The following is a 26,561-nucleotide window of genomic DNA, read 5'->3' as shown; positions in this document are numbered from 1 at the left end:
ACAACTCCTGCACCTTCTTCCCCACTTATGCTTGCTATACATGAAATAGGAAGATCATGTCTCGTCCTCCGGAGTCACTGCCGGCGCCCGGCGACACCATGTTTGCCCTGTCCGCTGATATCAAGTCACGCATTCTAGGGGCCATTGACAACATGTGAGAAGAAAACCAGGTGGAAGGCTATGACATCCATGGTGATCAAATCGAGGTAGCTGTCGTCCGTGCATGCCACGTTCTGTGCACATCGTTTGCACACTGTGTCTGCCTTGGGCATCGACTTCATGTTCCGCGTGACCACAGTTAGCGACAGTGTCGCCGCCGCCAGCACCGCTCTCTAGCACGACTTGAGCTGACTGCTTCCTCCAGCCGCCCGTACGTCGTTCGTCCTCGTCGCCGTCAAGCATGGAATGGCCGTCGTTCCCGTCCTGCTCATCTAGTCTCCATGAATTAATGCAATGTAGCCCTGTTTGCATCTAGTCTCCATGAATTAATGCAATGTAGCGCTGCTTGCAACATATTAAATGGCAATGCACATGCATGAATTGTACCGGTGTACTACGTCTCAGTCAAGGAAACATTTCGTCATAAGACGCACGCATCCCAAGCTAGCATGGGAGCCGGCGTGATTTCAGTATGCCGCGTCGCCGAGTGCTCTTAGTCCGCTTTCATCAAAAAGTGTACTACTTTTTTGTTATGTGGCCCATTTTTCATTCTTACAAAGTGTCTAGAAGCACGTGCTAGAGCTGGCTCTTCACGAAGAGCCCACTTACCTTCTCTCTCCTCTTTTCTTTCCTTCAACTAAGAAGAAATATACTATTTTATTTCTTATAGCTCGCTGACTCACGAAAATGCCTTTTGGAGCTCGGCCTCCATGGAGGCCGGTTTTTGAAAAACACAAAAATCATGAAAATTCATATTTTTACAATTCAAAAAAATCTGAAAAAAATTACAAATATACATGGAGGCATAACACACATGTGTGTAAATTTTTAGGACGAAATACGTTGAAATGAAGGCTGTGCAAAAAAGACAAATCTGATGCCTTTTAACACATGTTACTATTCATCCTCAAAGTCCAAAAATTTGTCTTTTTTCTATAGGTCGCATTTCGAAGTATTTCATCTTGAATTTTTACACACACATGCATTTCATCCGTGTACAGTTACATATTTATTTTCAGAATTTTTTGAAGTCAAAAAGTTTGAATTTTGAATTTTTCAAAAATAAAGGGCTTCATGGAGCTCGGTCACCAAAACGCCCTACTCGGAAATGGCTTTGCATGGCTATAGTAGTAGCAACGTAATTTCTAGTGTGTGTGCTGTGCACATCCTGGGCCTATAAAAGGACCCGGCTCTCTCTCTTGTAACGAAGCCAAAATCAAGCAATTCATCCAGCTTCCACTAGTAGTACCACTCTGTCTCCTCACTAGTACGTGAGTGTGTGTGTGTTTACTAGTGCTCGTACTAGTGTTCTTCGGGCAGATATCCTGCTCCTTTCTTTAGTCTGGTACTAGCTAGTCTGTACTTGGGCTAACAAGTACTACCGGGCGAAACATAGAATGACCTTTCCGCTGAAGCAGCTTGTCCCATGTCTCTGCGGCATCCTCATCCTCCTATTAATCATGTTCTTCTCCCGCGCGAAGGCACAGCCGTGCCGAAGCACTGATTCCAATCAGGATCGGCTCAGGGGCAACTACACCATAGCAGGCGTCGGCTCCGAATTCTATCTGATCGATAAAAAATCCAGAGGCTTCGGCAACCTCTCCGACTCCGACGGGAACAACACCCAGGTGTTGTCCATCGTCGATCAGTCGATACGACTCTGGCAACTTCGACCCGACGGCGGCGACGGGCTGGAGGTCGATGGGGCGTCCTTCAGCGCCACCGTGGCATATCAGCCGCTGTCCAGCCGGGATAGCCTCGCCTTCCTCATCCTCCCGTCGATGCTAAACACCTCCTTGCTGATGATGGAACTGATGGCCAGAGATGATGGCCCGCTCGTCCTCACCGGAGCCGGTAGTCCAGAGGCTACATCTCGGAGCGCCGCAGTCTCCGGCAGCACCGTCTCTATCAGGATTGGCGTGCTGTCGAATCTCTCGATCACGGAGCACTACTATGATGACATCATGGTTGTCGATATCACTATCGATCGGGTAGCAAACAAATACACCGTGTGGATCGACTACGACAGTGCGGGGCGCAGCCTGTCGGTCTACGCGGACGTCCAAGCCAATCCCAAGCCTGACAACATCATAGCTGAGGTGAGCCTGAACATTACCAACTTTAACCCGTACGTCCGTTTTGGCCTACTCTCTACGGCGGAGCAGCTACACAACGCTCGACCTCGCTGGAACGCGACGGTCGAGCAGCTCCTCCCTTACCCCTACATCGACATCGGTGGAGGCCTGTCAAGGAAGGTGACCATCCTGTCCTCCGTCCTCGGATCCGTAGCTACCACCGCAGTGATGGCCGTCGGCCTGGCGTGCTACTTCAACTCGAGGTACCGGCGGTGGCACAAGGACCTGGACCAACTCGCGAGATCCATGGAGCGCCTCCCCGGGGTGCCCACCAAGGTGGAATTTGCTGACATCAAGAAGGCCACCGGTAACTTCCACGAAGCCATGAAGCTCGGGGGAGGTGGGTTCGGCACCGTGTACAGGTGCACGCTCACGGCCTCCGCTTCAAAGACGGAGCGACCGATGGATGTCGCGGTCAAGAGGTTCACGCGCGATGTGCAGAACCGCTGCTACGACGACTTTCTTGCCGAGGTCAGCATCATCAACCGGCTACGCCACAAGAACATCGTCCCCTTTGTCGGTAAGTTATACTTTTTTCTTTTCTTTCAAAAAGCGGAATAGATCACCAGCCTCTGCACCATCCTATACGCGTTCCAAGTTCCAACAGGCTACAAGCCTACAACACAGACAACATGGAATACGCGTCGCACAAATCCTATTAATACACTGATATCCATACTTGTTTTCAGTATTTAAGTCAATCACCTCATATTGTAGATTAGCCATAACATTGTGGAAAGTATGCAAATTTAAAAAAATTGCATCAGTGTTTGCAGAAATTCGCTTTGGCACATGGGAGGCGCGCTCTTGCCACCAGAAAAATATATTTCAAAGTGTGAAAAAATTCGAAACAAAAATTTGGCGCATACATCTCGACATTATGTGTGCACACGTCAAATTTCGGAGAAAATCGACATATGTGGCTTGTGTAAAAAAGACAAAAATATGACTTGTGAAAAGCACTTTTTAATACTGAATTTTGTCTTTTTCACATGCGACACATAACTTTTCGGTATTTTACGAAACGACTTTGTGAGCATGTAGAATATCGAGATGTACATGTCAAATTTTTGTTTGGAATTTTTGACATTTCAAAATACATCTAAAACACACATTTTAAAAATCAGGAGTGTGCGCTCCCGTGTGCCAAAACGCCACTCTTGTTTTGTTTTATTCTTATATGGTAATACCGAATAAGAAGGGAACCAGTATGGTTAGATGATGACCTTGTGCTTTAAAATGTTGAGATTCGACAAATTCAAAGATGGCGTGGTTGAAAGCAGTCCTTTTATTAAACATAATCTTATTTGACCAAATCGTAAATTGGCCTTAAGATTGCAAAAAGTATGCAAATTTAATAAAATTGTATCAATGTTTGTTTTGTTCTTATACAGTAATACCGAATGAGAATGGGAGCCAGTATGGTTAGGTGATGACCTTGGTGCTTTAGAATGTCGAGATTTGACAAATTCATAGATGACGTGGTTGAAAGCAATCCTTTTATTAAACATAATCTTATTTGACTGGGACTACGGCGGGCAACTTACTGGCCTGAACCTTCCAATTGTAAAAAAGGACTAATGCAATGTTTGTATCTTTTTTTTTCAGATTTGATATTTCACATCTAGATGTGAAATAGTATCTCACATCTACTTTTTTAGTCACATGATTTAGACATCAAGATTAGTATTCTTTATTTATTTTTTATTGACTGATTCTTTTCGTGTACGCATTACTTGCGGGGCGCCCGTCGTGGCAGTAGGCCGCTGTTGATCCATTTGATTTTGTTCCTCGTGCATGCCTCCTTGGCTGTTGTGGCTACAAGTGATTTTTTTCATTTTTGTTTCTTTTGCCTTTTTCTTCTTCTTTATTTATTTCTTCCAAATTTGTTAACTTTTTTAATTCATGATATGTTATTTTTTATTTTCAAATTCTTTTAAACTTATGATTGTTTTCATCGTTGTTAGTTGGCTGTCCACCACCAAACGTGGGTTGTCTTTTTTTTCTAAGTTGCAAGTCTACCCTCACCTTGCAATTCGGGCCTGACCTTTTGTCGTAGTTGCAATCCCACCCTCGACTTGCAACTGGACTTTAACATTTTTTTTTGTCTACGTTGCAAGTCCATCCTCGAATCGCAACTGTAGCCGGAAAGTTTTTTGTCCCAATTTTAAGTCTACCCTCGACTTGTAACTGAGGCCCAACTTTTTTTTCGCTAGTTGCAAGTTCACCTTCAACTCGCAACTAGAGCCTGATCTTTTTTAGTCTCAATTGCATGTCGACCCTCGACTTGCAACCGGGGCTTGAGTTTTTTTTGTCCTCGTTACAAGTCCACCATCGACTCACAACTAGACTCGACATTTTTTCCTGGTTGATAGTCTAATCTTGACTCGCAACTGGGTCAACATATTGTCCCAATTGCAAGTCTACCGTTGACTTGCAACTGGGCTCAACCTTTTTTTGTCTCAGTTGCAAGTCCACCCTTGACTCGCAAATGGGGGCTTGACCTTTTTATGTCCCAGTTATAAGTCCACCGTCGGCTCGCAACTGGGCCTAACATTTTTTTGTACTAGTTGCAAGTCCACCAAGAACTCGCAACTTGAGCGCGAGCTTTTTTTGTCCCAGTTGCAAGTCCATCCTTGACTCGCAACTGGTCCCTGGTCTTTTTTGTCCCAGTTGCAAGTTCATCCTTAACTCGCAACTGGGCTCCGGCCATCTTTTCTAGTTGCAAGTCTACACTCGACTCGCAACTGGAGCCCAACCTTTTTTTTTGTCTAAGTTCTCATCTCATCCTCCACTCGCAATTGGTGCCCGACTTTTTTTGTCCCAGTTGCAAGTCCATCCTCAACACGCAACCTGGGCACGACTTTTTTCGTCCCAATTGCAAGTCCACTTTGAACTTGTAACTGGAGTCCGACCCTTTTTTGTCCGAGTTGCGACACAGTAGGTGCGTGATTTTTTCGTGCGCGACAAACAGACAAAAACCAGTAAGAGTATATTCACCTCGTCGTAAAAAATATATTCACCTCTTTCTAAAAATATATTCACATCGTTCTACAATTTATTCATTGATCTTTTTAAATGATTACATTGTCACTCGAGTGCTTGTTAATGTGTTAAGTGATCCCTAGTATAGGACGTTTGTGTCCACTGAGAAAGGAAGTCAACACACTAGTACGTCGTTGACGCAAAATTCCTGTAGCAAATCAAAATTCCTGTAGCAAATCGTGTGTCACTGTAGACTACACTGTAGCACTGCGGCTCAACATCAACGACCCAACGCAGCCTAGTGTGTAGAAAATTAATTTTACTCTAGTCCGGTTCGTACATGGGTGACAAGGAAAAAATGAAGACAAATAAAAAAAAAATAACAAACAGTTGATGATGTCATTATGTCACGTCTAGATGAGCTATAGACACATCCATTTTTTTCTATATACACGTAATTTCTAGCTTGCAACGTATCTACATACTAAGTAATGCTACATCAACAGTCCCCGCAAGAAAAAAAACGCTGCATCAACGGCACATTTCCCACGGATGCAGCTTACGGGTGACGTGGGCGCCCACTGTAAAATCAGGGAGGTTACTTTTAATCACGGTCGGGATTAATCCGTAGATCAATCCGTAGCTACTTTTTTTGTAACTGTAGCTAGCATTACTTGTACGTAATTATACAACTACACCAAGGACTAATTTGTCATGCTATGCGTACACAAATGTACATGTATTTTCAGGGTGGTCTTATAACAAAGGAGAGCCACTACTTGTGTTCGAGTTCATGACCAACGGCAGCTTGGATCAACATCTCTTCCCCAAAGTGAGCAATGGCACCGGGCTACAACAGGCGCAACGCACTGGCACGGCCATTCGGCAATGGGCCACCCGCTACGGAATCGTCAGGGACATTGCTACCGGCCTTCACTACGTCCACCACGAGTACGAGCCGATGGTGCTCCACCGTGACATCAAGGCGAGCAATGTGATGCTAGACTCTAGCTATCGGGCACGCCTCGGTGACTTTGGCCTGGCCTGCACCGTGGATGTGGGTCGGAACTCCGCCACCGGCGTTGGTGGCACGTGGGGCTACATTGCGCCGGAGTACGCCATGTGCGGCAAGGCGACGCGGCAGACCGACATATACGCTCTCGGGGTACTCATCCTTGAGGTCGTCACCGGCCAGCGGGCGCTGATTCGACAGACGGTGGATGAAGGCGACGCCCAAATCACAGATAGAGTGTGGCGCCTCCACCGTGAGAGGAGGCTAATGGAGTGCGTCCATGTCGTGCTGATCACAGGTTCTTCTCCGGATGAGGACCCGCAGCACGCTGGAGGTGATGCCGAACGTCTGCTTCTTCTGGGCTTGGCGTGCAGCAGCCCAAACCCGTCAGACCGTCCGAGCATGCCCGAGGTGGTGCAGGTCATCGCCAAGTCAGCACCGCCGCCGGAGGTGCCGCTCATGAAACCAATATTCATGTGGCCACCGCCGGAAGGGGCAGCCTGGGGCGCTGATGATAGCACGGGCACATGGATGATGAATAATCTCGACGGGAGTATCACGAGCACCGAGCGTCAGTCGCAGTCGCTCACAGCGGTGTTGCACAGGCGGGCTACCGGAGGACATGCCTCGTTTCAACTGGAGCCATGAGCCATCGGTTTACGTCACTGTGTCCAGTGCTCTCGGCTCCGGCGAGAGGCCGAGCAGAGGATAGCATAGCATCCTCCGTATATCATACGGGTGTACAAAATAATCACCCGCCAGCCAACTTATTGAAAAGTCCGAATTTATGGAGGAAGATGGGTAATATATTTCAACACTCCCCCTCACGTCTAGGCTATTTTACTCCTTGGATGTGGGGCGTTGGCAGGGTCTTAAATTCAAGACCTCTTGGCTCGGATACCATATTGAATCATGCTCCAGCCAACTCATTCAAAAGTCCGAACTGATGTAGAAAATATAAGATGGCTGGATATTATGTTGTTGTATTGATGTGACCCAGGTGTGGGATATATATAGAATACAATATGAGAGAGAGACTTGGAGTAGGGAACACGTCGTACATGGTTTAAACCAATCCTATCTCTAACTCCTAATCTCTAACTTAAACATAATTATACTTCTAACATTCCCTCTCAGTCGTAGCGGGAGTGAAACAGACGATGACGACTGAATTTGAACTCTGTGCTTCCGTCGTCTTCTCCGCTGCGCCATCATCAACTGCGTCTCTGATGGGTCGGCACCTAGGGCGGTGACTGCGTCTCCTTCTGGTGCCTTCCTGACTTCTCCTCTATTCCCTCTCGCAGTCACAGCGGGAGTGACGTGGACGATAGTGATGACGCGGATGTTGTTGACTGGAGTAGTTGCCAATGTGTTGCTGTAGACGTAGCCATTAATGTCAATGTCGAGGTAGCCGATCATGTGATGTAGCCGTGGTCGAGATAGTCGTGGATGATGAAGCTGCATAAAGCCGGAGGCGCAAAAAAAAGTGCTATGACGGAGCTGCAGACATGGACGATGCACTTTGCGGATGTCAGAGGGTGCCGTCGGCGATGAGTCCACCAATTTTGCCAAGACCAGAGGAAGCCCATCGAGCACACATCGGTTTTGCCAGAACCGTGTGGCCGTGTAGGGTCGTCACTGTAGTGACGCTGTGTCGATGCAGTCGTGCCGTCGTGGATGACGCGGAAGATGCCGTCGTCGTGACGCGGTCATTACCGTCGTCGAGGTCGCGCCTTGCAAAAAAATCTGTCAGAAAACGCTAGATGTCCATCTTGTGGACGAGGTGGGGGCGTTGTGTTGACGAAGATGCTGATGACCACGTTGATGAAGACATTGGCGATTAAGTGTCGGCGATGACGTCGGAGCGACGTGTCGAGAATAATGTGTCGTTTGAAGGCGTCCCTCGCAACGACCAAGTGTCGCCGTGTCGCGTCTGAAGAAGTCGATGAAGAATGCATCTTGTTCCACACCGACCTGCGCGTGTGGATGGTGCATGTTGAGATCGCTTCTCATAGATGTGCTGGACCAAGTATATTGAGTTTCTAGCCTGGCGTAGTCGTATAGCTTGATGTTGATGTTCGGTTTGATGTAAAGGTGTAGGTGCAGATCGCTCGGTGAAGATGCAGATCGATGGCTCGAGGGTGGATGACGTGCGAGGCGCAGGAGGTGGATGGAACGGCTTGGTGAAGATCTCGTCCGTGCGTGTGCCTCGAAGTCCAAGGCCTGCGGGCCCTCCCGATGTCCCGCGCTGCAAGCCGGCTTGATGAAGGTGTCGATGCCGCGTGCAAGGCCCTCCCGTGATCGAGGCACTGGTGCGTCGGGTTGGTCGCCTGGTCCATGTGGTCTCGAGATGACACGGAACCTGAAGAACCTAGCTCGTGTTGCCGTGTGCATAGGGTATGCAGTATGCATGGATGCATGTCCGTACGGAGCTACGCCAAACTCTGTACGGCCGCTGCTTGTACGCACGGATGGAGGCGGACCTGTGTTGCGCCGCTGGATCTCCAGTTTACCGGCTCGTTCGGAGACACCCGCCGTGGACGCTCCGCGTACTGCCCGGGAGGTCCCCGAGTGTGCGCTGGTGGCTGGCTCGTTTTGGAGGAACCGCGCCGCCGCCTGAGCCCAGGATTTGTTGGAGAAGCCAGCTTGTTCGGAAGACCGCCGATGCTGCCATGTACGTGCGCGCGAAGAAGCTGGCTTGATGGCGCGCGGTGCGTAACCGCCGACAGAGATCAGGTTGGATCGGCGACTCTTTTTTTTCGGGAAATTTAGAGTTTTATTCAAACAAAAGCGTTCTTTAAACAGTCAGTTAAAAGACTGCTGATCAGGAAGCTGGGAGTCTCCGTAAGCCAGCTTTCGGTCACAGCCACATTGCATGCACGTTTAGCACATAGGTGAGCTGGACCATTAGCTGATCTACTTACATGCTGAATTACAAAAGAATGAAAACTAGTTGAAAGCTCTTCTATTTCTAAGATAATTGGTGCCACAACCGAACGACTGTTGAGGCGAGTGTTCCAGAGGTTTACCACCTCTAGGCTGTCTGTCTCCACCACCACATGCTCAAACCCTCTGAGATTTGCAAAGATTACTCCTTCTCGAACAGCAAGGGCTTCTGCAATCATGGGTTCAGTAACTCCGGGGTTGGTTTACACCAGGCACCCAATAAGGCCGTAGACGATCTTGCCACGCCGCCGGCTCCACTCTTCCCCTCATCACGATCAACTGTCGCATCGGTGTTGATCTTAATCTGATCTGGCTCCGGAGGGCGCCAGCCGTGCTGTAACACCCACGATGCGGCTATATCTCCCACGTGTCGGAGCACGACTTAGAGGCATAACCGCATATTAGGTATGTCGCAAGAGGGGTAATCTTTACACATCCCATGTACCGAATAAGAGAGGGATAAAGAGTTGGCTTACAATCGCCACTTCACACAATACATAAATATAGCATTATATCATCCAGAATACAGTCAAGGTCCGACTACGGAACCAAATAAAGAAAGACAACCCCTAATGCTAGATCCCCGATCGTCCCAACTGGGCTCCACTACTGATCGAAAGGAAACGAAACAACACAACGAACACGATCTTCATCGAGCTCCCACTTGAGCTCGATTGCGTCACCTGCACGAGTATCATCGGCACCTGCAACTGTTTGAAAGTATCTGTGAGTCACAAGGATTCAACAATCTGACACCCGCGAGATCAAGACTATTTAAGCTTATGGGTAGGAAAAGGGGTAGTGAGGTGGAGCTGCAGCAAGCACTAGCATATATGGTGGCTAACTTACGCAAATGAGAGCGAGAAGAGAAGCAACGCAACGGTCATGAACTAGAAGTGATCAAGAAGTGATCATGAAACTACTTATGTTCAAGCATAACACAAGAACCGTGTTGACTTCCCGGACTCCGCCGGAAAGAGACCATCACGGCTACACACGCGGTTGGTGCATTTTAATTAAATCAAGTGTCAAGTTCTCTACAACCGTACATTAACAAATTCCCATCTGCCCATAACCGCGGGCATGACTTTCGAAAGTTCAAAACCCTGCAGGGGTGTCCCAACTTAGCCCATCACAAGCTCTCACGGTCAACGGGGGATATTCCTTCTCCCGAGAAGACCCGATCAGTCTCGGAATCCCGGTTACAAGACATTTCGACAATGGTAAAACAATACCAGCAAGACCGTCCGATGCGCCGACATCCCGATAGGAGCTGCACATATCTCGTTCTCAGGGCAACACCGGATGAGCGCTCCGTACAACTAAAACCAACCCTCAAGTTTCCCCGAGGTGGCGCTGCAAAGGACTCTAGTTCGGACCAACACTTAGACAAGCATTGACCCGGGGGGGCTTAAAATAAAGATGACCCTCGGGAGCGCGACTCCCAAGGGAAAAGTAGGTGGTGGTGAGGCAAAAGGTAAACCAAGGTTGGGCCTTGCTGGAGGAGTTTTATTTAAAGCAAACTGTCAAGGGGTCCCCATAACACCCAACTATGTAAGGAACGCAAAATCAAGGAACATAACACTGGTATGACGAAAACTAGGGCGGCAAGAGTGGAACAAAACACCAGGCATAAGGCCGGACCTTCCACCCTTTACCAAGTATATAGATGCATTAATTAAATAAGAGATATTGTGATATCTCAACATATCCATGTTCCAAAACATGGAACAAACTTCATCTTCACCTGCAACTAGCAACGCTATAAGAGGGGCTGATCAAAGCGGTAACATAGCCAAACAACGGTTTGCTAGGAAATGAGGATTAGATGCTTGACATGGCAATATGGGAGGCATGATATAGCAAGTGGTAGGTATCACGGCATAGCAATAGAACGAGCAACTAGCAAACAAAGATAGAAGTGATTTCGAGGGTATGATCATCTTGCCTGAGATCCCACAAGGAAGAAGAACGAGTCCATGAAGAAGACAAACAGACGTAGTCGAACGGATCCTCACAAACGCGATGTTATCGGAACTAACCCGAAGAAGCAACACCGGAAAGAAGCAAACAACATGGTAAACAACCATCACATAAGCATGGAATGATGCGCAAACAAGTATGATGCATGTCCGGTTTAAAAAGGCATGGCATGTCAAAGTGCACAAGCAAACCTACAAATTAAGTGGAGCTCAATATGCAACGAGTTGCATATTGACGAAATACCACATGACTTATTTAGTTCTCTCCCGTTTATGTAATCAACAATATTAAACGTTGATTATCATGGCAAGAGGTGAAGCAAAAGAAAACTACCTATCTAGGCAAGTTTAAATGAGGCCGGAACAACAAACAACAAGTCCGGAAAATCCTCATGTACATATTTATGGATTTGGTACTGTTCTGTCCTAAGGCATATTTTAGAATTGTTAAACATGCAAAGTAAAGCCACCATGAATACATATAAAGTTTATTAAGTTTGGAGCTACGGTTATTAAGTTATGAATTAAAGCACTTTAACATGGCATAGGAGCAAATTTAACCAAACAGCATTTTAAACATGGATGAAAGTGGCATATTATGAAACTAGACAAAAAACTAAGCATTTTACATATAAAGTTTGTTTTAATCCAATGCACGGTTTGTGAGTTATTATATGCATGAACTCTAGGGACTTTTCTGCAAATTTGGCAGTCTCAGGAAAAATACAGAAATTCGCAGAGCCTTAAAAAAACCTATTCGGGCCAAAACTGGCAGGCTGGCCCAACAGGTAAAAAAACACAGGGGAAACGCTGGGGTGTGGCCTCACCCATGGGCCAGGCCCGGTTTGGTGGTGAGGCAGGCAGGCTTGAACTGGGCCTGGGAGAGGCCGCTCGGGGAGCGGTCAACGCTCGAGGGCAGCGCACTCGTCTTTGATTCAGAGGAAGCAGGGTGCGGCGACACGACTGGACAGCGACGAGGCAGCAGTGGAGGGCGGCGTCTGGCGCGAGATGGCTGGCGGGCCACGCGGTAGATGCATTTGGACGCGGTCAGCACACGCGGCTGGACCGGGCAAGCGCTCCCTGATGCGTTGTCCTCTGCTCAACAGGGAGCAGAGCAGCGGTGACAGCAGGGATGCAGCGGCTGCACAATCCGGCGAGGACGACCTGCCGGTGCGGTTCACCGACGGGACGAGGGCGAGGGCGGAGCAAGGCGGCGGCGCTGGCGACGAGGTGGAGGTCGGGGACGGCTCGGTGCGGCGGAACTTATGCGTTGGTTTGTCTCCTGGACGAGGCCGAGGCGAAGGCAGGGAGGAGGAGCTCGGCATGGGGCTCCTTGGGCACGAGGTTCGGGCGGGGATGGACGCCGGCGACGCGGACGAGGCGAAGGCCTCCGGCGAAGAAGCTCCAGGCGGCGGCGCTGCAAGATCGTGGACGCGAGCGTCCATGGCGTCGAGTCCCTGCTAGAGAAGGGAGAGGCGAGAGAGATTAGGGAGGTTGAGAGAGAGAGAGGAGCACGGGGAGCAAACGAAGAGAAGGTAGGGAAGAAAATGAGCGGGACAAGGCCAGCGACATGACCTGCTGTTGCTGTTGTCGCCAGCGGCGTGGACGCGCAGGCGGCGGGGAGGCGCTGGTGCTCACGATTCACTCGGGGTCGAGCAAAGGAGGGAAAAGGAGGCAGGCTGCGAGGGGATTTGGGCAGGTGGATGGCTGCAGCGAACTGGTTGGGTGGCTTGGGCAGGGGGAGATCCCGATGGGGATTTGAGTGTAGCGGCGGCGGTGATGGGTGGATGAGACATGAGGCCTAAATTTAGGGTCAGGGGCTATATATAGCATGTAGGTAATGGAGGGGGATTTGGATCATCGGATCAGGATCGGACGATCGAGAATAAAAGGTTAGGGGAGTTCAATGGAGAAACGCAGATATTTTACGGATGTTTGGGGATGATCTGAGTCCAACGGTGACAACTGTCCAGGTCGGGTTCGAGAGAGTTTCGGACACGCGCGAGGGGGTCGATGCAAAGTACAAGGAGGGGTTAGGTTGGCTGCAGGTGGGGTGTGGAGAGCGGGTGGGTCTGAGAGAAGAGGGGAGAAATGCAGCCTGGCACGGTTTTTGGAGACCGAAAACGTCCGATGAAAAGACCGGCTATACTGCCGCTATAGTTATCCGTTGCGGCATCAAACAGACTCCAAATGCGATGAAACTTGACAGGTGGTCTATCTACACTATAATAAGACCACACGCAAATTTTCATCCCATTCCGAGAACATTTTCTGGCCACCTATAAAATAATATTTCGGACGTGCGGCGGGCGCGTGCAAGTGTGTCTGGGCTTAGAACGGACAACGGAGAGAAACGGGGAGACCCGGACGGATGCAAGTTTTGAAAACATGATGATGCAATGCACATGATGACATGGCAAGATGCAACACGCAAGCAAATGACATGGCAACAACAGCGAAAAACTGGAAGACACCTAGCACATCGGTCTCGGGGCGTCACACGTGTCCGGGTAGAACATGTGCATGTTGTATGGGAATATCAAGGAGGGCCAGGGCTTCCCGAGTGAGCTTCATCGAGTTGGCCGGGTCTATCTTGTCCCCATCATGCGTCCATCGATTGCGTGAGGTCCAAATGGACCACATCACAGTAACGATTGTAGCACGCTCTCTAGCCGAGAGCCCTGGTTCACATAAAATGTCAGATGCCCAGGTTGTGGGGTGTAGCCTTGGTAATTTGATGTCCAAAAGCTGGCATGCTTCATCCCAAAATCTCCTGGCAGGTGAAAAAAACATAAGAGCATGCTAAAGATCTTCATCATGTGCCTGACAAAGCTTTGCAGATGCTAGTGTCTCGGATATGACGGTATTTGAGCGTGCATTCGTCCGGCAGTATACCTCGAAGTACCCTCCACCAGAACACACGCACCTTAGGGACCACCTTGAGAGACCAAAGAGCTTTCCACAACTGTTGTTTGTTCGCTGAAGCTTCTGAAACCGGCCCTTCTTCACGAGCTTGTTGCTCTTTCTGAATCACTAGAGCTCGGTACGCTGACTTGACAGTGTAGTTGCCTGTCCTCTCATGTGCCCATGCAAATGAATCTTCCCCTCCGCCGCGCCGCAAAGGTATGTTCAGTATAGCCTCGGTGTCAGGTGCAATAAAATTCTATCGAACTAGGTCCTGTTTCCAAGTCCAGTTATCTGTGTCAATTAGGTCACTGACTAGTGAAATGGTGGGAGCCATTGGTGTCAACAGTGGCGTCCTCGTAAGTGTTGTTGGTATCCACTTGTCAGCCCATGAATTGATCATAGTAGCATCACCAACCCGTGTGACAACTCCTGCTAGCAGAGCCTCTCGCCCTACGATGATAGCTCGCCAGGTAGCGGACGACGCCTTGGGTGCCGAGCCTGCAAGAAATCTGAGTCTGGGAAGTACCTTCCTTTCATGACTCTCGCGCAAAGTGGCGTGGGATTTGTCAAGAATCGCCACCCATGTTTGCCTAGGAGAACCAAGTTGAACAAATGGAGATCTCGGAAGCCCATTCCTCCCTGACATTTCGGTTTGAGCTCTTTCCAAGAGACCCAATGGAGTGACCTCTTTTCGATTGAGCTACTCCACCAATATTGTGCCATGCTTGAAACAGCTGCGTAGCTCGCCGTATTGTCGGTGCCACTGTACGCAGTGATTTTCACCGGAAGTTGAGGGTCCTGTGATTTATCTGGTGGCTAAGAAAAAATCAATCTACTGTAATTTTGAAAACTAAAGTTGGTCTAATCTATGGAATTGATATAATCTAGAGAATGATCTAATCTATAGAACCAATTCAATCTTTAATTGAATCGGGTGTCGCACCCCCGGGGAGAGGAGATTGATCTCCCCGAAGGCGGCGCGCTGCGGAAGTGGTGGAAGGACCAAGGATCTAGCGACGTTGGTCTAATGGCTCTTATACCATATTAAATTCATGTACCAGCCAACTCATCCAAAAGTCTGAACCGATGAAGGAAGGTGGGCAATATATTTCAATACAACTTTGTTGCATCCGAATTTGTGTTGTACTAGTAGTATATAACAGCCATACTCGTGCGGCGACACGATCGCGCCCCGTCGATACATGGTGTTAATAAGTGGTTTCTTTCTCGTAGGCAATAAATAGAACTATGGTCTATTGAACCAACGTAATAGAACTGTGTTGATAAGGTGGTATTGTCAAAAAGTACATTCATTGTGGTGCATCTTAGGCAAACATGAAGTACACATTGACACTTTTATAATAGGACATTTATTTCTGACCTACATCATTCTACTTTTATTTCTGGTCTAACATGCAAGAAATTCAACAGCACTAAATTGCACATGCCATCCTAACTCCTTTCAACTTTTGAACTAAATATGGGAAAAGGAATAAGGAAGTATTTTCATAGCAAAAGCATATTCTTCCGTGCGTGTTTAGAGTGGTCTATTGTCACCACAGACGATGTTGGTGGCGCTACTCGATCAAGGCATGCGTTACTCCTGGGCTTCAGCATATTTTATCTCAAACTATATGCTCAAGTCTGCACACACACATACATAATACTCTGATGTCCGCCAACTGCATGGAGTGGGCGCTGGTTATGCAGATCATTCTGCATGCGCAAAGGCTCTGGCGGGTCATGAGTGGTGAGTGATTGCGATGACATGGTGGTGCTCACGACGCACATTCGAGTGGTGCACAACATCCTAACAGTAAACAACACAACTACCCTATGAAAGTCAGAGGAGTTCGTCGGTCGTCTCCACTCCGACAATGGTTTGCCACTGGATTTTCTTCACCTTTTCGATTGACAATCAAGAATGCTAGACTTTCATCCTTGTCAAGGATACCCTCGAAAAGATGAAGAAAATCTAGTGGCAGAGCACACCGGTTCCAATTTTATAAGGATGAAAGTCGAGCATTCTTGACAAATCACTAATATCAAATATGTCCCTACTGCTGAAATTTGAGATGGGCTCTAGGCCCATATAGCAATTTCTGAAAAATCTCTAAGGGCCCATGTGGTTTATATGGGACTAGGTGTAGTGGGAATTCTAGTCCCACCCCGGAAGTGGAAGAGGAGTTGGACCTTCTTATAAGGGTTTCTCTTCTACATGCTGTTGGAGCTTGAGAAGAGAAGAGGCCCTCGCGCACTCCTCCTCCGCCGCCCGCCTCATCCCGCCACGCCGCGCCGCGGGTTGCGGGATTGAGCCGAGCCGAGCTCACACCTACGTGCTTATTTTTACCAGTCACTAACGGAGAGTTCTCTGACAGCTGGGCCACGATCTGAGACGTCAGATCATGGGCTGTCACGGACTCGTACATGGGTCGAGCCCATGTCTCTCCACGCGGCTGCGCCTATATAAGTGTGCGGTGTCTCCTAACCCTAGTTGTCGGTGTCAAAACCGGTGGATCTCGGGTAGGGGGTCCCGAACTGTGCGTCAAGGCCGGATGGTAACAGGAGACAAGGGACACGATGTTTTTACCCAGGTTCGGGCCCTCTCGATGGAGGTAATACCCTACTCCTGCTTGATTAATATTGATGATATGGGTAGTACAAGAGTAGATCTACCACGAGATCAAGGAGGCTAAACCCTAGAAGATAGCCTATGGTATGATTGTTGTATATGGAGTTGATGTCCTACGGACTACAACCCTCCGGTTTATATAGACATCGGATAGGGTTAGGGTTACATAGAGTCGGTTACAATGGTAGGAGATCTTGAATATCCGCATCGCCAAGCTTGCCTTCCACGCCAAGGAAAGTCCCATCCGGACACGGGACGAAGTCTTCAATCTTGTATCTTCATAGTCCTGGAGTCCGGCTGAAGGTATAGTCCGGCTACCCGAACACCCGCTAATCTAGGACTCCCTCAGTAGCCCCTGAACCAGGCTTCAATGACGACGAGTCCGGCGCGCAGATTGTCTTCGGCATTGCAAGGCGGGTTCCTCCTCCAAGTCCTTCATAGAAGATTGTAGACATCAAGAGTAGTGTCCGGCTCTGCAAAATAAGTTTCCACATATTGCCATAGAGAGAATGATATAAACACAAATCAAATCTGCTGACGTATTCCGCAGTGCGTCATCACACTACGGCCAAGTCCTTTACTCGAATCGTTTTTACTTTTCCACCTCAGCATGTTTTGCGAGGCGGTTTCCTTGGCACGTCTTGTCAAAGCAGAGATCGTGTACCCCCTTTACGGGATTCTCATCAATACGGACGTGGGTAACCCAACTGCGCCATTTATCACGGCGCTTGGGAGGCAAGCGAGTTTTACTAGGCTGGTGGGGACGCACAACCGCATCCGCCCATATAAGGGGATAAGGATCCACCTTTTTACCTACGCCTTCTTCCTCCTTTGCCTATCCATCTCCTGCGCACTCGAGCTCCAGCGCCCAAGCCCGCACTTCCCACCTCAACCTTCTCCAGCAATGTCCGGAGCGGGAGGCAAGTGGATGGTCTCCTCCGCTACGGAGGGCCAAGTCAAGAAGCTAAGGAAGGTCGGATACCTGTCTAAGGACATCGCGCACCGGCTTCCCGAAAAGGGGAAGCTTCTCCCCACCCCAAGGCCCCACGAGAGGGTAGTATTTCTTCCCCACTTCCTCCGCGGACTGGGTTTTCCACTCCACCCATTTGTCCGGGGGCTCATGTTCTACTACGGCCTGGATTTCCACGATCTGGCCCCGAACTTCATCCTCAACATCTCGGCGTTTATCATCGTGTGCGAGGCTTTCCTCCGCGTCCGCCCTCATTTCGGCCTCTGGCTCAAGACCTTCAACGTCAAGCCCAAGGTGGTGCGCGGCAGCCAGGCGGAGTGCGGAGGCACCATGGCGGGCAAGATGGCCAACGTCCTATGGTTCGAGGGCTCTTTTGTGGAGACCCTAAAGGGGTGGCAATCCGGGTGGTTTTACATCACCGAGCCACGCGATCCGAACTGGATCGCAGCCCCCGAGTTCTGATCCGGACCCCCCACGCGGCTTATGTCCTGGAAAGAGACGGGCCTGTCGTGGGGTGACGAAAAAGAGGTGACCGGATTGCAAACATGCATCCAGTCCCTGGTGAACAAGCCAATCCGGCTTGTTAATGTAATCCAGGTTATGCTCGTCCGCCGGATCCTCCCGTGCCAACAACGGGATTTTAATATGTGGGAGTTCGACCTGGCGCAGCACCAAACCCTTAGCAGGCTCTTCGACACGACGTACGAAGATGCCTGGAAGGTGCTATTCAAAGGTGCCGAGGATCCCGCATCCGCTTCCGAGGACCGCGGATACAGCTTGCAGCGTCACGCTAGCGAGGTAAGCTATCTTCACCTTTTACAGGATGTTAAGATTTTTTCATAGTTTGACTCTATGCGGGATCTAAACTCCCTTACCTTTGACAGGCTTGGCGAGCGATATCCAGACCGATTAACTGTCCGGCTCTGCTGCCCGAAGACCCAGCCCCAGCTCTACTAGTGAAGCTGCTGGTTCCGGCGCCTTATGTGGTGCCGGAGAAGAAGGCCAAGAAGAAGAAGACCACGGGGACTCGAAAGAGTGCCCGTAACGTGGTGGTGTCGGACTCGTCATCCGACGAGTCCGAGACGCCCTCTTCCCGTGAAAACGAGGAGGAGGAAGAAGAAAACTCTCCCCCCCAGCGGAGGGAGGAGAGAAGAGGAAGGCCGCCCCAACGGGGGAGGCCGAGGGGTCTAGGAAAAGGAAGACCCCTCCGCCGGACTACTCCCCCGACGCCGAAGAGGGCGGAGAGGAGTGGCCAAACAGGGCCAAGCGTCCGGCGAAATCGTAAGTTCGGATATCAGAGTAACTCATGATGTTCCTTTGTTGTAGAGCTTTCCCTAATGTCGAACGTAATTATGCAGCCCGCCCCGGGCCGAATTCAACGAATCGTCGGGCGGCTCCCTGGACTCATCGGACATGAACTCAGTTCCGCCCGCTGTCTCCCTCCGCACTGCAGACGATGCCGAAGTGGCGTCGTGACAAGCTCCGGGGCAGGAGGAGGTGGTCCCGGAGGAGCCGCAAGGCAACCTCCCGGACTCCAGGAGTGAAGGGGATAAGGCCCCCCAGGGCTCCAAGTCCGGCTTTGTGCCGGACACCGCGCCGGAATCTATCACAGTTCCGGACCGCGGTAGGCGAACTCCTTCCAAGAGGAGCAAGCCTTCTGAGCCGGCGGCCTCCGTCCAACCGGAGGTGCCGGACAATCTGCTGGAGGTCCTCGACGGCGCCTCCATCGACGAGGGGCACCGTACTATTATGACTACGGTGATCCAGAAGGTTCAGTCTGTCAAGAGCGGACTGACTGAAGCTTGCGCTAGCCTTCTAACAGGCTTCGAGGTAAGTAAAAATATGTAAAAATATTACCGCATAGACAGTAGCCCCTGATGCTCTGTTTGGCGTTCGGAAATAAAAGCCGAATTGAGGATCTATTAAATATCGCAGGAGTCTAACAAAAAAGAGTCAATATGCGTATGCAGGCTTCGCTGCTATCCACCGCCGCACTGACTGCGGAGGTGGGTGTCCTGAAGCAGGACCTCGAGCGGACCGAGCAAGAGCTCGACCTTGCCAAGCGGCGGCTCGAGGATAAAGAAGGTAAGAAATACCTTATAGAAAAAGTGCCTATAAAAAGGCGTGATTGCAAAAAAAAATAACAGGATTGTACTGCTTATTGTAGGGGCCACGACTGAGGTGGCGACCCTTAAGCAGGCGCTGTCTGAGGCCGAAAAGAAAACGGCAGCGGAGCACACCGAGCGAGACAGACTTGGGGCTCAGGTCGGCGAGGTGCAGCAAGAGCTTCAGGCTCTCATGAAAAAACATGAGAGTTTGGAGCTTGAGTCAAAGGCGCAAGCATCCGAGCTCGCGACGGCCCTTGAGACTGCCAAGTCTGCCAAGGCCGAAGCCCAAAAGGCCCTCCGAGAGTTGGAGGAGATGAGGAAGATAGCAGCGGGTAAGGCATTCTTTATGCAAAGCAGAAATATAAAAGTAAACTACTTGTTACTTACCCGAATCCGGAGCTCTCCAGGGGCATTCGCAGATCTTCCCCGCAGCGTATCCGACGCCGCCACATTCTACCGAGCTGAAGAGGGCAGCTCGACGGAGAAGGTGTTCTGGTCTCAGTATTCTGAGGCCGGACACCCTGTGCCTTTGAGCGACCAGCTGAAACAGCTGGTCGAGCTCCACAAGGCGGCCGAACAGGCCATGAAGGGCTTCATAGTTCGGCTGTGGCCCGGAGAGGCCCTGCCTGGGAGCTATTTCGGGCTGGTGCGGCGGCTGGTGGAGGCCTGTCCGAGGCTCGAGGTCATCAAGCGCTCCGTCTGCATCGAAGGTGCACTGGGGTAAGCTGGACGGTGAGAAGCTTGTGAAGGACGGGCCGCCGCCGGGGAAGGAGCATCGCAAGCCCGAGAACTACTACAAGGATGTTCTTGCAGGTGCCCGCCTTGTGGCGGATGAATGTACCAAGGATGTGATTTTTGAATGAACTCGCTCGTGTTTATCATGTGCGCTGAAAACTTGTTCATATGCGCTAAGCAATGCTTATTGAATTTAAAATATTACTTTTTGTGCGGCCGTTTATCAAAAAATTGAGAGATGGCCAGTCGTCGGCTTCTGCCCCCATGCCACTAGTGCCGGGGTGTTCGGGATAAACCTGAGCGCTCTTTTTCCCATAGTTGGGTCCTTCGAGGGAGGCGCTCAGCACAACGAAATAGGCAATGGGACTATAATGCTTGAACACTCTCACTTAGCCATAGAACTCTATAATTTTAAATTTCGGCGAAGCCCCTAGTTCGGAAGATCGAGTTCGGGGCGCTATCCACGCCTTGGCCGGACAAAGCCAGCTCCTCGCTCGAAGCGGCATAAGTCTTTAGGGACTCGAAAACCTCTCGAACAGCGACCGGTCTCTCGCCTCATCATGACATTCAGTTTTAGCTTTCGCCACTGAGGTGCTTAACCCAGCTGAACCGGGGCACAATCGCAGTGGTTCTCCTAGTGCTACCTTAGCCGATATAGCGGAACGTAAGGCACCAAAACATAGGAGCCGGGCAAACCCAACTATTGACCCAAATCATGATTCGGAGCCGATGCATATAGTGCTATAAGTTCGGGGTGCCGCACTTGTGAAAGTGTACGGACTTCTCATACCATAATGAGGGGTACTGAAGCCCCTGGCGTGTTTGCCGTACCATGGTGTACGGGTGCAATCATGTCATTTAATAAACATATATGTGAAAAGAGGATAATGCGAAAAATAGAAAAAAAGCTATGCATTGTTTATAGAGAGGCTATTTATCAAAGCCGAACGATACAAATAGTGCGATAAGCAAAAAGATATTGGACTATTTAACATGTCCTGACCAGGGGCAGGCCGCGGAATTGTATTCAAAACAGGTATACCGCTTGTAACAGAGACCACCTGGGAGTTCCATAATGCGGCATGGCTTGTCTGCCTCCCTGGATCTTGCATCGTTTGTGCGGCAGTCGAATTGCCGAACAGGTCGTCCGAAGTATGGAGTCCTGAAAGTAAGAAAAAATTAAAAAAAGAATCCGGCAGCCCCTAGTACGTTTTAAGCCGTATTTTGGGCGTGCCGTTATTGTGCCCCTTCCCCTGTGCCCATGGTATTTCAAGGGCGTAGTTATGCACGCGAGGCACTGGTTTCGCTATGTCGCGAGAGCTGGGGTTGGGGCCGCATTGCTACGCTTGCTCAGAACGTGCCAGGCGGTCCTGCTGTGGGTTACTCCGGGCGCGCTTGGTGGTGTCTGGCTTTTTAACGGCCGGACTAGAGAATTGCCTAAGAAGGCTACTTTGTACTTCCGCTGCGAGAGCCGCCGTGTGCTCCTCCGTACGGAGGGAGCATTCGGTGTTTCCATTGACTGTGATTACTTCTCGAGGGCCTGGCATCTTGAGCTTGAGATATGCGTAGTGCGGCACCGCATTGAACTTTGCGAATGCGGTTCGTCCGAGCAGGGCGTGATAGCCACTACGAAACGGGACTATATCGAAGATTAACTCTTCGCTTCGAAAATTGTCCGGGGATCCGAAGACCACGTCAAGTGTTACTGAGCCTGTACAGCTGGCTTCTACACCTGGTATAACGCCTTTAAAGGTCGTTTTTGTGGGCCTAATCCTTGAGGGATCTATGCCCATTTTCCGCACTGTATCCTGGTAAAGCAGGTTCAGGCTACTGCCGCCGTCCATGAGGACTCTTGTGAGATGAAATCCGTCGATGATTGGGTCGAGAACTAATGCGGCGAAGCCGCCATGACGGATGCTAGTGGGATGGTCCCTTCGATCAAAAGTGATCGGGCAGGAGGACCATGGGTTGAACTTTGGGGCAATTGGCTCCATCGCGTATACGTCCCGTAGCGCACGCTTCCGCTCCCTCTTGGGAATATGGGTTGCGTATATCATGTTCACCGTCCGCACTTGTGGGGAAAAGCCCTTCTGTCCATTGTTGTTCGGCGGCCTGGGCTCCTCCTTGTCGTCGCTGTGCAGCCCCTTGTCTTTGTTTTCGGCTCTTAACTTGCCTGCCTGCTTGAACACCCAACAATCCCTGTTAGTGTGATTGGCTGGCCTTTCGGGGGTGCCATGTATCTGGCACAAGCGGTCGAGTATTCGGTCCAAACTGGACGGGCCCTGAGTATTCTTTTTGGATGCCTTTTTCCGCTGACCGGATTTATAGCCTCTGAATCCGGCATTGACTGCCGTGTCTTCATTGTTGTCGCTGCTAACGCGACGTTTTTGCTTATTCCGACGTGTCCTGCCACTTTTGTCCTTGGTATCCGAATTACCAGGGTTCTTTGATAAGTTGTTACTGCGAGCTAGCCAGCTGTCTTCTCCCGCGCAAAAGCGGGTCATGAGTGTCGTGAGGGCTGCCATAGATTTCGGCTTTTCCTGTCCCAGGTGCCGGGCAAGCCACTCGTCGCGGATGTTATGCTTGAAGGCTTCTAGGTCCTCTGCGTCCGGACAGTCGACTATCTGGTTTTTCTTTGTTAGGAACCGTGTCCAGAATTGTCTGGCCGATTCCTCTGGCTGCTGAATTATGTGGCTTAAGTCGTCGGCATCCGGTGGTCGCACGTAAGTGCCCTGGAAGTTGTCGAGGAATGCGGCTTCCAGGTCCTCCCAAGAACCGATTGAGTCTGCTGGCAAGCTGTTAAGCCAATGCCGGCCGGTCCTTTAAGTTTGAGCGGGAGGTATTTGATGGCGTGTAGATCATCGCCGCATGCCATGTGGATGTGAAGGAGATAATCCTCGATCCATACTGCCGGATCTGTTGTGCCATCATATGATTTGATGTTTACGGGTTTGAAACCCTCTGGGATTTTATGACCCATTACTTCATCCGTGAAGCATAGCGGGTGTGCGGCGCCTCTGTACTGGGCTATATCACGACGCAGCTCAGAAGAGCTATGTATGTTGTGTTCGGCCCGGCCGGATTTGTTGTATCCGTAGTGAAGATCATCGTCACGTGCCGTAGGGCGCCTGCGCGATCCGTAGATCGATCTTGTTTGTCTTGCCTTATCCTCCAGTACATCTCGCAGGTCTGGCGCATTTTCCCGTGCCTTAGTTGAGCGGCGTCGGGACATGGCTTGGGTGGAGGGCCGAGAGGCCTCTCTGTCGCGGCCGCGAGGTGGCCGGTCTGTCATGTCGTGCGCTAGTGATGTAGGTGCTTCCTCCTCTGATCGGGGTAGCGGCCTGAGCTTTGGGTAACTCTTGGAGGGGCGTTCGAGTTCGTATTCTTCGGCTGCAAGGACTTCAGTCCATCTGTCAGCTAGCAAATCTTGGTCAGCTCTAAGCTGTTGCAGCTTTTTCTTGAGGCTGCATGCCGTGGCTAAAAGCCTGTGTTTGAAACGCTCTTGTTCGGCGGGGTCTGATGGTACGACGAATTCGTCGTCATCGAGGCTTGCCTCGTCTTCGGAGGGAGGCATATAGTTATCATCCTCGACCTCTCGGTCTGCCGCTCTCTCATGAGGGCTGGCTTCTCCATCTTCCTGTGCCGAATCTTGCTGTGGTGGGTGTTTTTCGGCGCTATCCGGGGTAGTATTATCTCCCGTGCCGGAATCACCGTTTTTGCTTTGGCGGGATTTAGAGCGGCGCCGCTGACGCCGGCGCTTTGGCTATTTCTTGGAGGTGTCATCCCCCGCTATTCCATCGCCATCTCCATCTTTTGGAGTATCCACCATATATATGTCATATGACGAGGTGGCCTTCCAGCGCCCTACAGGTGCTGGTTCCTGTTCGTCTCCTACATCGTCGTCCATACTGTCGATGTCTTCGGAGCCGAAGTCAAGCATGTCGGTTAAATCATCGACAGTGGCTACAAAGTGGGTGGTGGGTGGGCTTTGAACTTCTTCATCGTCCGTATCCCATCCTCGCTGACCGTAATCCGGCCAGGGCTCTCCTGATAAAGAGAGAGACTTGAGAGAATTCAGGATGTCTCCAAAAGGCGAGTGCTGAAAGATGTCTGTGGCGGTGAACTCCATTATTGGCGCCCAATCGGATTCGATCGGCAGGGGCGGCGGGGGTTCGGAGTCCGGATCCTCGGAGTCGTGAGTCACGCGGAGTGTGGGGCCGGCGTTCGGCTCGATCGCCTTTGAGATCGAAGCCCCTGAGGTGACGTGCAACCGCTCATCCTCGACTGACACAACTGGCTCCGAATTAAGGGTCAGAGCTGGTGCGTTTGCGGCCTCCGGGATACTGTTCGGTGACAGAGCTAGATCATGCCCCGCGAGACAGTGCGGCGCACTTGGTTGTGGCTCGAATCCGTCGAAGATCAAATCTCCGCGGATGTCTGCCATGTAATTTAGGCTTCCAAACCTGACTTGATGGCCAGGGGCGTAGCTTTCGATCTGCTCCAGGTGGCCAAGCGAATTGGCCCGCAGTGCGAAGCCGCCGAAGACGAAGATCTGTCCGGGGAGAAAAGTCTCACCCTGGACCGCATCGTTGTTGATGATCAAAGGAGCCATCGGGCCTAAAGGCGACGACACAGAGGAACTCTCAATGAAAGCACCAATGTCGGTGTCAAAACCCGCGGATCTCGGGTAGGGGGTCCCGAACTGTGCGTCAAGGCCGGATGGTAACAGGAGACAAGGGACACGATGTTTTTACCCAGGTTCGGGCCCTCTCGATGGAGGTAATACCCTACTCCTGCTTGATTAATATTGATGATATGGGTAGTACAAGAGTAGATCTACCACGAGATCAAGGAGGCTAAACCCTAGAAGCTAGCCTATGGTATGATTGTTGTATATGGAGTTGATGTCCTACGGACTACAACCCTCCGGTTTATATAGACACCGGATAGGGTTAGGGTTACACAGAGTCGGTTACAATGGTAGGAGATCTTGAATATCCGCATCGCCAAGCTTGCCTTCCACGCCAAGGAAAGTCCCATCCGGACACGGGACGAAGTCTTCAATCTTGTATCTTCATAGTCCTGGAGTCCAGCTGAAGGTATAGTCTGGCTACCCGAACACCCCCTAATCCAGGACTCCCTCACTAGCCGCCACGAACAGATCACATCTGCTCGACGCGCATGCCCACCGTCGTTCCTTTGCTGCTGCTGCCGCCGGTGACTCCATCCCGTCCGCCGCGTACACGGTCAACGGGGGAGTAGGTCTCCGAAACCACGCCCTTCTGGTTCCTGTACGGGGTGAGGGGCGAATAGGTTTTTGGGCAGCGATTACGCGATTGCTCGCTTCCGATCGTCTACTTCCTCTATGTCTGCGTCGCCTTCATCATGACCATGTCCACTGACGCCGAACGTGCCGCCGCCGAGAAAGCTGAAGCCGACAAGAAGGCCGCCGAGGACGCCGCTGCTACCACCAAAACCGCGGCCTCTGCATGGCCTACTGGAGGGTATAACTTGTTTATCCCGCTCCTACTGTTTTCTGTTTTAGCCATGCTGGCGTTATACGTAGATCTTTCTACAATTAGCGTAGTATGTGCTAGCTTGACTGAATATCAGTATGTGTTTATTTTTGTCAATGCCATGCTAGTGATTTACTCGTGGATTAATTTAATCGAGAAATCGCCTATTTACTCAACAATCCAAAAACCTATTATGTGCAGGAATTTTTCGGCAAGTGGCTTTGCCGCTGCACTGAAACCGGATAAGTTTACCGGTTCGTATTTTAAGCATTGGCAGACTAAGACCACTTTATGGCTCACGGCTATGAACGTGTTCTGGGTCACCGGTGTCTCCACGGGAACGATTGCTCCTGAACAGGAGAAGGCGTTCAAGGAGGCCACCGTTGTGTTCCTCGGAGCAGTTCTTAGCGTGATCGGAGATAAACTGGTCGACGCATATTTACATGTGCATGTCGCCAAGGACTTGTGGGAGGC

General features: G+C 50.5%; 1 protein-coding gene across 1 annotated transcript; it reads left to right on the top strand.

The window, feature by feature from the left end:
• The first annotated feature begins 1,391 nt into the window (after positions 1 to 1,391).
• On the top strand, positions 1,392 to 7,247 carry LOC125523708 (cysteine-rich receptor-like protein kinase 43). Its single transcript, XM_048688774.1, has 2 exons — positions 1,392 to 2,814; positions 6,029 to 7,247. Exons 1-2 carry the CDS (start codon positions 1,557 to 1,559, stop codon positions 6,937 to 6,939), a joined length of 2,169 nt encoding a protein of 722 aa, XP_048544731.1. The 5' UTR covers positions 1,392 to 1,556; the 3' UTR covers positions 6,940 to 7,247.
• Positions 7,248 to 26,561: the final 19,314 nt, after the last annotated feature.

This window comes from Triticum urartu, chromosome 7 (genome assembly GCF_003073215.2).
Source record: "Triticum urartu cultivar G1812 chromosome 7, Tu2.1, whole genome shotgun sequence".
Taxonomy (NCBI): domain Eukaryota; kingdom Viridiplantae; phylum Streptophyta; class Magnoliopsida; order Poales; family Poaceae; genus Triticum; species Triticum urartu.
This window is presented reverse-complemented; position numbering and strand designations above follow the sequence as displayed.

Coding starts and splice junctions, on each gene's coding strand:
- LOC125523708 (XM_048688774.1), top strand. CDS start 1,557: ATGACCTTTCCGCTGAAGCAGCTTGTCCCATGTCTCTGCGGCATCCTC. Junction 2,815..6,028: donor GAACATCGTCCCCTTTGTCG/GTAAGTTATACT, acceptor ATGTATTTTCAG/GGTGGTCTTATAACAAAGGA.